We start from the raw sequence: 11,696 nt of genomic DNA, 5'->3' as shown, positions 1-11,696 counted from the left end.
ACACAAATAATATGATTAATTTTCTCCATATAAATAAAATGATTACAAAAAGTTGAATTGATTATAATCAAATTAATATATTATTTATTTTGTTTTAAAAAATATCGTATAAAATAAAATTATTGACTCTCCCCTGAAGCTCTGACTAATTTTTAAAATTTTTTAGTCAATTTATTGATATTCTCATTTCTCAGTTGTCCATTTTACGGGTCTGATTTGATTTTTTTTATTTTTAACCTTAAATACCACAGATAGAGACTGAGTATTTTTTGCAAGGAACCATACAATGGGACGGTAACCCACGGGCGTTCGTTGACAGTGATCTCAATTTTTTCGTTGCCTATGAATATTACCAATCCCATGCCATTTTCACGCCTATAAACTTGCAAATAAACAACCACATCTCTCTCTGTCCTCTCTCAAAGATTTAGTGAGAGAAAGAGAATCATTTTTCATTTTAGATTTTTTATTACATTCATTCTTACCAATTATTTTGAATGAAGTTATATAGTGAGACCAGTATTTATGCAGATTTGGAATCGATTTGCGGTTGAAAACAGCCTGATTTATCGACGACCATGAGTGAGACGAATGTTTCTCTGGAGAGAGTCGACTCACCGCCTCCGGCGGTCGATGAGGAAGCGTTAAGTTCGCCTACGGTTCCTTCCCCGGAGCCGACGGATAACTCGCTGGCTACGGTGGCTAATAACAAGGGAGCGTTGATGTCGCCGTCGATGATGGAGACGTTTCGGACCTGTGTGCTCTCTGGGGGCCGGATTGACAAGGAGGAGTTGAGGAGGAAGCTTACGATGCCGCAGTATCTTCGGCACGCAATGCGCGATTGTATACGTTTCCAGGATCCAACCGCAATGAGCCGTCACATTAACGGCAAGCAAGAAGAAGGTATTCTCCTTCCGGAGACGCCCATGGTAGTATTCATTAATACCCGCAGCGGTGGCCGTCACGGCCCTGTTCTTAAGGAAAGGCTGAAACATCTAATGAGTGAAGAACAGGTCATCCTATTTGCAGTATTATTCTTTATTACTCAAATTTCTTTTGTGGGTGAGAGTAAGAATGCGCCTATATGATTAGCTTAGCTTTAATTTGTCAAGGGTCATCTGCTTTTAACATTTTTGGGTTGAATTTGGTGCTCGGGTTGGGATATTCATAGACGCCGGCAAACAGCAAACATCAACGAAAGAAATGAGAAAAATAAAGAGGAAAAACCTATTATGTAGGTATACTTTAATATCTTGTAGATTATGTTGGCGAAAAAAGCTCTTTATAGATTTTTTTTTCTTTGAAATAAAATAATCAATTAATCATTAAGATACTTTTAATTTTGCCATGTCATTTTTTCTTTTCATCAAAAAGATTGCACCAAATTTAAAATACTAATCAATTATGCCAAACACAGGAGGTGAATTAAAAGTGTCAAATCTATAAGTGATGTTATTTTTGAGTCAAGGAATTTTTTTAATAATATATGCGCGCGCGCCGCGCGCGTATTATTGGAAGCTATGTCGATACTGCACCGTGCAGATACTGCAACTTCTAGTGTCATGCTCCATGCAATGCACGAAAACCCAAGATATATAATGGCTGAAATAAAAAATTTAAAAATTTATTAATCAGTATCAAAATAGCATTTTTCTCATAAATAATATATTACTATGAACAGATTCATGTATTAATTCATAGTGAGGATATATTCATATAATAAGAGGCAGTGGGCGCGCTCCGCCTCACAAGTTATTTCTCAAGCTCGAGCGAGTTGTCTATGCTAAGACCCTGTTCTTAATTAAAATTAGCACCTTTAATTATCCCTCCTCATGATTAACATTAAGTTGTACTTTAGGTTTTTGATCTATCTGACGTGAAGCCTAATGAATTTCTGGAGTATGGATTGGGTTGCCTGGAGTTGTTGGTAAGTCTTGGTGATTCTTGCGCCAAAGAAGTTCGTGAAAGAATGAGGATTATGGTATGTCGACTAGTGCAACAGAAAATGAATAATCACATTCAGAATTTAAATGCCAAATGCCCATAGTACATTCTGAGTTCGGATTTTACTATAACAGCTTTGAGATGGGATGATATTGGCTGACAGGTTGCTGGGGGTGATGGTACAGTTGGCTGGGTATTAGGATGTCTCACAGATCTTTACAAGAAAGGTCGGGAGCCAGTTCCTCCTGTAGGAATTATACCACTTGGCACGGGCAATGATCTATCTAGGAGTTTTAGCTGGGTAAGTATTTATGTGCATTGATGTATGGGTTAGATGCGTATCTTATTTTACTAATCTGTGGCTTTGATTTAATATCAGGGAGGTTCGTTTCCTTTTTCCTGGAAGGCCGCTATTAATAGAAGTCTTTTGAAGGCTAGTACAGGTCGAATCTGTCGTCTGGATAGGTAACATTTTATCCCTATAATATGTTCTTCTTGTGAACTTCAATTAAGTTGCTCAGAGGCATGAATCAGTGGGATTTACGTTGTTTCATAGGTCATAGCCGGGAGGCAATGATAATGCTTGATTTTAGGTCATCTTGATTTTCACCCCTACCTTTAAACTCGTTTAAATTATACTTGGCAATTAATGTTTGTAGTGGTAAGAATGGAGTTGGTTGTTTTGCACACCATCACAAAAATTTCCGAGTTATATTCTTCTTAAAATAATTGGTAGTGCTTCTTTTGTACATCTCTTTATGATGAACCATGATTTGATAGTGTGATTTGTTTTAAATTATCACTACACATTGCTCTATCGATATATTAATTTCGCTAGATAAAATTTTTTTAAATAAAAGCTTTTGATGCCTAAATAGTTTTCCAAATCAGAATCTCACAACTAGTTTTTCCACGTCCATTTTTGGGCACACAGTCCCCTCTGGGTTGACTTTGCTTTGATCTCATGAAGGTTTTCGGAAATCATGAGTATGAAAGTTCTCGTTTCATTCATGGTTGGAGGGAAAATTGGAAGCAAATGGCAACAAGTTTGCCATTCAGCTCTAGAAAATATATTATGACAAAGTCAGTATAAATACAAAATCCTAGATTTTAAATAAGGAAAAGTGCAGCTGACAATCCTCAACTTGGATCAGACAACAAATAAAACACAATGAAGACTTGGGATTTTCAACATGTTACATGCTCATCAATAGTTCATTGAAAGCGTGAGGTATTGAGGTGTGAATAAAATATAAATGCATCTTGAATCATATTTGTCTGCACGGATTCTCTTATTCACAAATGTGTTGAGCTATTTCTCATGTATATATATTCTTCTTTAGGTTCTCTAAGCTAATATGCAGGGTATGTTCGATATGAATATATTTGTTCATTGGTTTGGATTTCATGCAGTTGGAAGATCTTACTTTCAATGCCAGAGGGCACAATTGTGGAAGCACCCCATTCTCTGAAGCGCACAGAAGAGTTCTCTCTGGATGAGGTTGTGGGTTTGGTTTCTCACATCATATAGCTGCACTATTAGTTTGCTGCCAACTAATTATTATTAGATTTATGCAGCACAGAATTCCCCCTATGGCATTTTCTTTCATTTGTGGCGAATAGGAGCTAGACTATGCTTAGTGCAAATGCGTGCCCTGAATTTTTCTCTTCCACCAACCGCTGCTTTTTTCCTCATTGTCATGCCTTATGAATTATCTAGGTTTTTGATTGATTTGATAATGTTGCCTTGTGCATAGTGTTCTTGGGTCAGTATTGAATATTTTTCTTCAAATGTGGTGGCGCAAGATCTTAGACTACTAGTTTAATTGTGCATGAAATTGTTGACTGATTCCTTATGATTCGAGGGAGAAATTTATTAAGAAAAAAAGTATGTATGAAAATGAAGGCCGATAATTCTCTTGAAAATGAAAAGAAAATTTCAAAACAATAACATTAGCTCAAAAGAGCAAACCAAACCCATCCATTTGAATATTTCTTTACTACAAGATATTTGTTCATTTAAATTCTGTTTAAATAATGCATTGGAATTTGAAATAGATATACCTCATAAGTAGTCTCATTCGTTTGCAGGGTTTAGAAGTTGAAGGAGATCTTCCTGAGGAAGTTACTTGCTACGAAGGAGTGTTCTACAATTACTTCAGTATAGGTAATTTGACCTCTGCAATAGTAGAGACTTAGACATGCTGGTGCTTGCGAATTTTGGTGTGAGCTTGCATAATGTCCACACCTAGTGTCTTGGTTACGTGGTTAGGAATTTCCTGCGACTGATGTCACTATACAAGGGAATATCCTACTTTTCAACTCAACTGAATGTTACATTAACGCCAAATTAATCCCTGCCTGCTATTTCTGTTCACCAGAGTAGTTAAGAACGATTTTTTTTTTTTACATATTATGCATGTGTTAGACTTCAAATACCTCCATAAATATCTAGTATTAATTTGTGTGCAATCTTAGAGTTTTCTTCATTAATTTTACAGGAATGGACGCCCAAGTAGCTCATGGCTTCCATACTCTGCGTAACGAAAAGCCTTACCTTGCAAACGGTCCTATGACAAATAAGGTATTAAATTTCTCTATCTGTTCCTCGAAACAGGTCTTATTTGCATTGTGCAGTATCAACATTAACAGCTGTGAAATATTCATGGCTCCTAAAGATATGCTAATACAGGATCATGACCTAATCTCTCTGTTTTTTTTAACCCCAGATTATCTACTCTGGTTACAGTTGCACTCAGGGCTGGTTCTTAACATCTTGCACAAGTGATCCGAGTCTAAGGTAATCTTCTAATAAATCACCAATATATGTGTCTCCTAAGAGGAGTGGTTTAATGGATCATTTCCCATAATTTCGAGAAAACATCATGCTCGATGGACTTCGGGTAATGGAGGATAGTGCCTGGTTTATTCAATACCTTTATTATTTATTGTGCTTAAATCTTTATAAACCTTTCTGGTTGCAGGGGGCTTAAAAACATTTTGCGGATGCATGTCAAAAAGTTCAACTCTTTAGAGTGGGAGCAGATACCAGTTCCTTCCAGGTATATTTCACAACATATAATTTTTCTGATGCATATTATACACTGGTGAACAAGCAATGTTTTTATAAGAAGACATCTTTACTTCTACCTCAGTCCAGTTGCTGGTGACTTTATATTTCTTATTTGGTGGGAGATTGGATTTACTCTTTTAGTCTATACGATTCTATTACATTAAATTCCTTTGCCCTTCGTAAATGTGATGTGGTTTCAGTCTTATTTTATGCTTCCTCTTCTGTCTATCTTATTGTACATGACAAAGTTATGATATTTTCTTTCAGTGTAAGGGCAGTAGTTGCTCTGAATCTTCATAGCTATGGAAGTGGACGAAATCCCTGGGGTAATCTGAAACCAGAGTATCTGGAAAGGGTATGGCATTCCTGTTACCTGAGATCATACCTTGTCGCTGTGATGATATGAAGGCATTCATTATCTGTCTGGGCTCCCTTTGGGTTGCTGCAGACTGCTTGAGCATTTTTTTTCCCTCATCAATGAAAATATAAACAATATCACAAGCTTGCCAGTTTATGCTTTTCTAACTCCTGCCATACCTCCAACAAAAATGAAGGGAAAATGAGGGATAAATTCTCGTCATTGGATATGAGAAAATTTTTCTTGGAGATTGCTTGAATACAACAAATATGCTGTTGCCTGTTTCACACATCTCTGCACGCTCCCTAAGCCTTACTTTTTGGACTATGTTTATTCTTGCCTTTTATTTTCTTGGTGTTATGTTTGACTATGCTACTCTGTATTGTAAATTGTGTGATACAAGAAAACCTGAATGGCTTGGGATGTACTTACAGAGAGGCTTTGTTGAAGCCAATGTGGATGATGGGCTTCTGGAAATATTTGGTCTTAAGCAAGGATGGCATGCATCATTTGTAATGGTTGAACTAATCTCTGCAAAGCACATAGCTCAGGTACTATATCAAAGTATATATATACATATAGTCAAGAATGGGCAAAAATCAGGATCATACTGGTCTGACAGGTTCACTAGGTAGGTATTGCAAGTGTAAGTGAAGTTGGATGGTTGTGTATGTTTCAGGCAGCTGCAATTCGATTGGAAATAAGAGGTGGGAAGTGGAGAGATGCTTATATGCAAATGGATGGAGAACCCTGGAAACAGCCTTTGACAAGTGAATTCTCTACCTTCGTAGAAATCAAGAGGGAGCCTTTCCAATCGTATATGATTAGTGGAGAGTAATTCATTGCTTCATGCTACGACTCATGTATATGTATGGATGTATGTATGTAAATTAATTACATGTAATTGATGAATTACAGGCACTGGAAAAGAAAACTTTGAAAGTTAGGATCGTGACTTTAGGGAGGTTCATTAAGTGGTGCCGTTGAAGAAAACTTTGAAGTTAGGATCATGACTGTAGTTGTTTAACTGTTAGAAATTCAGTTATTATTCATTTTAATTATTTTATTTATTTTTTAAATAACAATTTGGTTTGGATATGAGTCATATATGACATCATATTTATCTTATGCTTGTTGAAATTTTAAAATAACCTACCATTTTGGCAATTAAACGTAATTCTCTCTAATTTTAATAGAAGTGATGAAGTTGCAGAACTAAAATAACGATCTATTATTTTATCCAATTCCTCCTCCTCCTCCTATATTTAAAGCGCTCTTTTCTATTGCTTATTTGCTTTCTCTCTGTTATTGTTCTCAATAGAGGGGAAAAAAAAAGTTAAATAACTTAAACAAAAATAAAAGAAAGAATCATTCAAGATTTTCACCAAAGCTCCGAAACACAAACTTGAATACGTGACATTTTACAACATAACTGAGTTGTAAGCCTATGCTTGATTTACCGTTTGAGACAAATTATACTACTCATGAGTTATGAATAATGTGTTTTTCTATAGATTAACTGATTGACTTGAAACTTTGGAGATAATATTTGGAGATAATGTGCCATATTCACCATATGCTTGCTTACACGAGCAATGTTTCAACATTTATTCTTGCAAGATATGTCCTTGAGATTTCTCCATGTGGTTATGACAGCTCTATCTTCCAATCCATTATAATTTGATTATTTTCTCAGCTGGTTGTAAAACCTTTTTCATCAACATTTTCTTTTGTTGTTGAACCTTCTACTAGACTCGTTCTTGAAAAACTTCTACACAAAAATTGTCGACTATACGTTTTTGCAAGCATAACAGGTTTTTGCCAAAGGTGACTTTCAGAGACTAGCAAAGCTAACAGCGAAAGAATTACAATTACAATGAACAAACCTGCAAAACTATAAGTGGTGAGGCTGGAACTCACTTCGTTTGACGATGAATTAGATAGGCCTTGGTCTTCATTGTCATCGCTACTTCCAAAATATTTCTCCTCAATCTTGTCCATTTCTTCACTCTCTCTCACATTTAATATGGCTCTAGAAAAGTACGATGTCAAATTGGAACCTTTGGGGAATGCCTGAAAAGTTATGAAAATTATTATTTAAACAGAAAAGTTAAAAATAGTTTAATCAAATTATCTACAACTACTATAGAAATCAAAGACGAATATATATATATATATATATATATTATAATTTTTTCAAGAAAAAATTACAGCATTTCAACACTTTAGAGTCATGTTCTCAAGATCTAAGATATCTACACAACATTTAGTTAGCATATTTTTCCTGAAATTGAAATGGCAAGGATATATGTATGTATAGTTGTTTTAATCATATATTTGTATATTTTCAAAGAAAATTCTACACTAGCCTATGGATTTACTATACTAGTTTATTTATAATTGCAGGGTTGTAAATAAGGAATGAATTATAAAAAAATATTTTTTTAAATATAATCATGATATCTGTTATTATTGCCATACCTGATGCCATAATTGGAAATTATGGCTATTGGATGGTATGACAAAAACAGATGCCATAATATATATCTGGGCACCCCATTATGACGTTAGTTCATAATTTCCCAATTATCGCTACAGCTCTATCTTCATTCATCGTGAAAATTATTTATTACTGATACATTTCATTTAATGTTACGAAAATACAAATTTAACTATGTTGTGAAATATAGTATTGTGCACTAATGTAGGTATGGACTCTTGGCTAGATTTAATTTGGATAAATAAGGAATCTATGTTTGATAAGGGAATAGAGATGGAAACTCACAAAAGCAAATCCATCTGTGCGAAGTCCAGTTTCAACCATGACATACTTGGATCCATATTGATTGAGGAAGATCTTGATGTGGGAAACATGATCAAAAATAGCATCAACACCACCTTTATTGCTTCCTTTGTCTAGAGCCTCCTTATATTCTTCCATGTCAGGGTAGTTCTTCACTCTCAACCTATCGTACTTCAAGCGATCTACCAATAAGCTGCCAACAAATGAGTCACGGTGGTATCCAACTTTGATTTTGGGGTCCATTCTAACGTCATACTCACTTGGGTAACTAGGTTGCAATTGATGTACTACCATGATTGATGACAAGCATGCTGTGTAACTTTGCATTAATATAAATGTTAGTATCAACCACATCACCAGCACAAACCTAGAACAACTCTTGGCCAATGATTCCCCTGCAAATAGTACCAGAAATTCAAATTTAGAACAACTGAAACCATTTCTCATTGAATTTCTAAAGGGACTTAAAAATTAGATTAAAGAATAGGTGTCTTCTTATTGGAAGACATTTTGTTGGAGATACAATTAAATATTAAATATGAGCATCTCTACATTAGGAATTTGAACTTTAGTTCACTATGTTATGAGTTACTAGACTCTTTTGCTAAACTAAACCCTTTTTTTGGTTAAAAAAATGTTTTGAAAACAATGGGATGTCACCAATGGCCATGTAATCTAGTGACTTGTAAGCTTTTTCTGCCCATTGGTGCTTGCCCCTCTAGTTAAAAAAAAAAAAAAGAGGATGTCTATAATTCTGGTGGAATTGAAGAGAAGCTAATGAATTTTACTCGTAAAACTATTTCTTTCCTTTTTTTTTATTGCATAATAAGTATGCTCCATCAACAATAGAGATCATCTCTCTTAAAGTATTAAAAACAAAAGATAGATCTCTTTTAACTAAGTTGCTACATATAAAAATTAAAGGTTAGAATTTGAATCCCTAACCACTTATCTAAGTGACAATGAAAAACATTTATCACTTACATCAACTTTAATTGATATCTTTAAATTTATTTCTCAGCAAATATAAATTCAACTGTACGAAAGAAAAAAGATAAATTTTAAGGTCATTTTATAAGCTAATGCTATCGTGAAGGAATAACATGGAGAGGTAAATCAAAGTTTAAAGAGACTCACTTTCAGGAAGAACTGCTTGCACTACAGGAAGCCACAAGATAGAAATCCTACCAAGTTAGGTCCTACATGCTAAATTCTCAAGTGCTGAATCTTCCTTGACAGGACGTTCCATGAATAATATGATACCTCCTGTAGAAATACTGGCAATGACAATAGACAGCCACAGATCCTAGCTAAAAGGTCGTATAAAGATCCACATATCCAAGCGTGGATCACGCCGAACCTTCACAAGCATTTTTATATCTGACGGTGCATATGGCAATGTAAAATCTACATAGTTCAACTGATTTGTTATGATTGTCACATCTGGCACCACTGCATCATACTGTTCATGAAAAATTAAAAAAGGTCAGATTTTCAATTTAGTTTTGCATGTATCAATTGTTTGTTATGGCTCCAAAATAGAATGAAAAATAAATTCAAGACATGAATATGCTGTTTATTCTGCAAGTCTTGATCATCAGTTCTTTCGGTAGATCATGTTGGTGGAGAAAAAGGCAACTCTAGAAAATATACAAGGGCAATAAGGTAAAACAAACAAAGCAAGTTGGAGTTAAGAATATAAATCACGTGGTTCACATCAGCCATTCTGAATGTATTGACTAATGCTATATATAGAATAAAAGAACGTGTCACACGAGAATAAAATATTAAATCAAGTCCAATTCTTTCCCTTTTTTTTAAAATTTATTCAATGAAAAATATTTGTTCAGTAGATTCCGCCAGCAGCTGCGGACAATCGTCTCGCGGATATTTCCGTCGGACCAAGTCAACGGGGACCAGCTATCTATGTATCCTCACTTGCTTGAGTTGGATTTTGGGGAAAAAGATATCATAAGTCCCACATTGAAAAGTGTCATAAGAAAATCAAAGTTTATAAGCTTAAGAAACTATTCCATTCATCATGTTAGTTTTTGGATTTGCTTTCCTTTTGATCTTATATGCTAAAGAGTACTTTTCACTTAGAGGCCGATATTACATGAAGGGCTATCCATCAAATATTCTAATCCAGGTGAGTCTTTCTAGAATAGAGCTGCCGGGAATGTGAGGCTCACAAGAAAGCTGGTCTTCGTAACGAAAGAGAGAGAGAGAAACATGGGACGGACTGATGATACATCTTATCAGGTTAGTCTCCACACCCCCCCACCCCGGGGAAGAAAGGAAAAAAAAAAAGAACAAACAGAAAAGGCCTACATGGTTAAGGCAACAAGAAGGAAGAATATCGTTTGAACAATTGAAACATTAACAGATCTTGTAAATTGTATTACTGCCGAAATATGTGGAACTCACATGAAAATTTGTGCTTGTCTCTCGATTTCATTAGAGGATCCTGATCATATGAACAGTACTATATATATTCGAAGCCATATTGGTATAGATTATTTATACATATAGCGTCTAACCTTTCCTTCAAAAATCTGATAGACGAGTGCATCATAATCCCCAGCATTGTTTCCATCTTTGTCTACGAAGGCCTTAAACTGGAATGAAATATTGTAATAAAAGCGCTCGAGGAAAGCTATTGAAGCATAGAAAACGTCAATGGAATAGCCCTTGATCTTCACGATCTGATTCGTAGAATTGAGTTGGATATCCACAAACTGGGTGAAGCCTGATTTCTTTGGAACTCCAATTATCAACTTCTTCCCTCCCAGCAGGACCGAACCTGTGTCATCGCCTGCTCCTATCTGAGCTATTAACAACATAACACAAGAGATCATTGTAAGGCAGCCATGGCAGTAATAGTAATTTGGGTTTGCCATCTCTTGAAAGCTCTAATTATGCGGCAAGAAATTGAAGAAATTCAAATTAAGCTGCCTAGTTTGAGTTCATGCACCGCCCTTTATTTATACCCTCGACATCATGACTCAAAAAAAAAAATGACTACTTGCATTTGAACTTATAGCCAAGTGCTTGAGTATCAAGTAATGAACGATAAAGACAAAAGTTATCTGGTGTGTGTGTGTTTTGAAAAACACTATTTTTGATTTTTACACTTTGCTCAAGTTTTAATATAGGTTTCTACACTTTGTTTTTGGTATTCTAGATCTTTACATTTTCCTTCATCTGCAACATTAGTCTCTACATTTTCAAGAGGACGTTGATAAAGTACAAACAATGCTAATATGTCAATTAAGAACATTAATTTTGCATGCTAACATGTCAAATTGATGTTAACATGAAAATTTTAATAAGAATTTTTTCTTAAAAAAAGCCTACGTGGAATTTATGCATTTTGCTAATCATTAAAAGAGTCTAGATCAGCCTTTTTATTTCATCTAATGTAATTTTTTTTATTTTTGCTTATTAAAAAATTCCATGTCGACATTAATTTGACACATAAGCACAAAATTAATGGTATTAATTGACATGTCAGCATT

General features: G+C 34.9%; 2 protein-coding genes across 5 annotated transcripts; one reads left to right on the top strand and one right to left on the bottom strand.

Moving 5' to 3' along the window:
• Nucleotides 1-249: 249 nt before the first annotated feature.
• LOC129320992 (diacylglycerol kinase 4-like) lies at nucleotides 250-6,504 on the top strand. Of its 3 annotated transcripts, XM_054966711.1 has the most exons (13): nucleotides 252-430; nucleotides 532-1,013; nucleotides 1,859-1,981; nucleotides 2,108-2,245; nucleotides 2,324-2,409; nucleotides 3,358-3,445; nucleotides 4,036-4,111; nucleotides 4,446-4,528; nucleotides 4,674-4,744; nucleotides 4,929-5,006; nucleotides 5,285-5,372; nucleotides 5,810-5,926; nucleotides 6,055-6,502. In XM_054966711.1, the coding sequence occupies exons 2-13, from the start codon at nucleotides 579-581 to the stop codon at nucleotides 6,211-6,213; spliced, it is 1,542 nt and encodes a 513-aa protein (XP_054822686.1). In that variant the 5' UTR covers nucleotides 252-430; nucleotides 532-578; the 3' UTR covers nucleotides 6,214-6,502. The 3 variants fall into 3 exon arrangements, with proteins under 3 accessions (XP_054822687.1, XP_054822686.1, XP_054822685.1); XM_054966712.1 differs by having other exon boundaries at nucleotides 250-1,013; nucleotides 1,859-1,927; nucleotides 6,055-6,504; XM_054966710.1 differs by having other exon boundaries at nucleotides 253-1,013; nucleotides 6,055-6,501.
• A 520-nt stretch (nucleotides 6,505-7,024) lies between these two features.
• Nucleotides 7,025-10,850, bottom strand: LOC129319408 (glutamate receptor 2.5-like). Of its 2 annotated transcripts, XM_054964468.1 has the most exons (5): nucleotides 10,719-10,850; nucleotides 9,316-9,640; nucleotides 8,439-8,573; nucleotides 8,161-8,360; nucleotides 7,025-7,448 (listed from the first exon to the last, which is right to left on the bottom strand). In XM_054964468.1, the coding sequence occupies exons 3-5, from the start codon at nucleotides 8,530-8,532 to the stop codon at nucleotides 7,068-7,070; spliced, it is 675 nt and encodes a 224-aa protein (XP_054820443.1). In that variant the 5' UTR covers nucleotides 8,533-8,573; nucleotides 9,316-9,640; nucleotides 10,719-10,850; the 3' UTR covers nucleotides 7,025-7,067. The 2 variants fall into 2 exon arrangements, with proteins under 2 accessions (XP_054820443.1, XP_054820442.1); XM_054964467.1 differs by having other exon boundaries at nucleotides 8,161-8,573.
• Nucleotides 10,851-11,696: the final 846 nt, after the last annotated feature.

This window comes from Prosopis cineraria, unplaced genomic scaffold, assembly GCF_029017545.1.
Source record: "Prosopis cineraria cultivar Desert tree isolate PC_DT_omini unplaced genomic scaffold, ASM2901754v1 PC9, whole genome shotgun sequence".
Classification (NCBI taxonomy): domain Eukaryota; kingdom Viridiplantae; phylum Streptophyta; class Magnoliopsida; order Fabales; family Fabaceae; genus Prosopis; species Prosopis cineraria.
The sequence above is the reverse complement of the archived record's forward strand: the minus strand, read 5'-3'. Positions and strand labels throughout refer to the sequence as shown.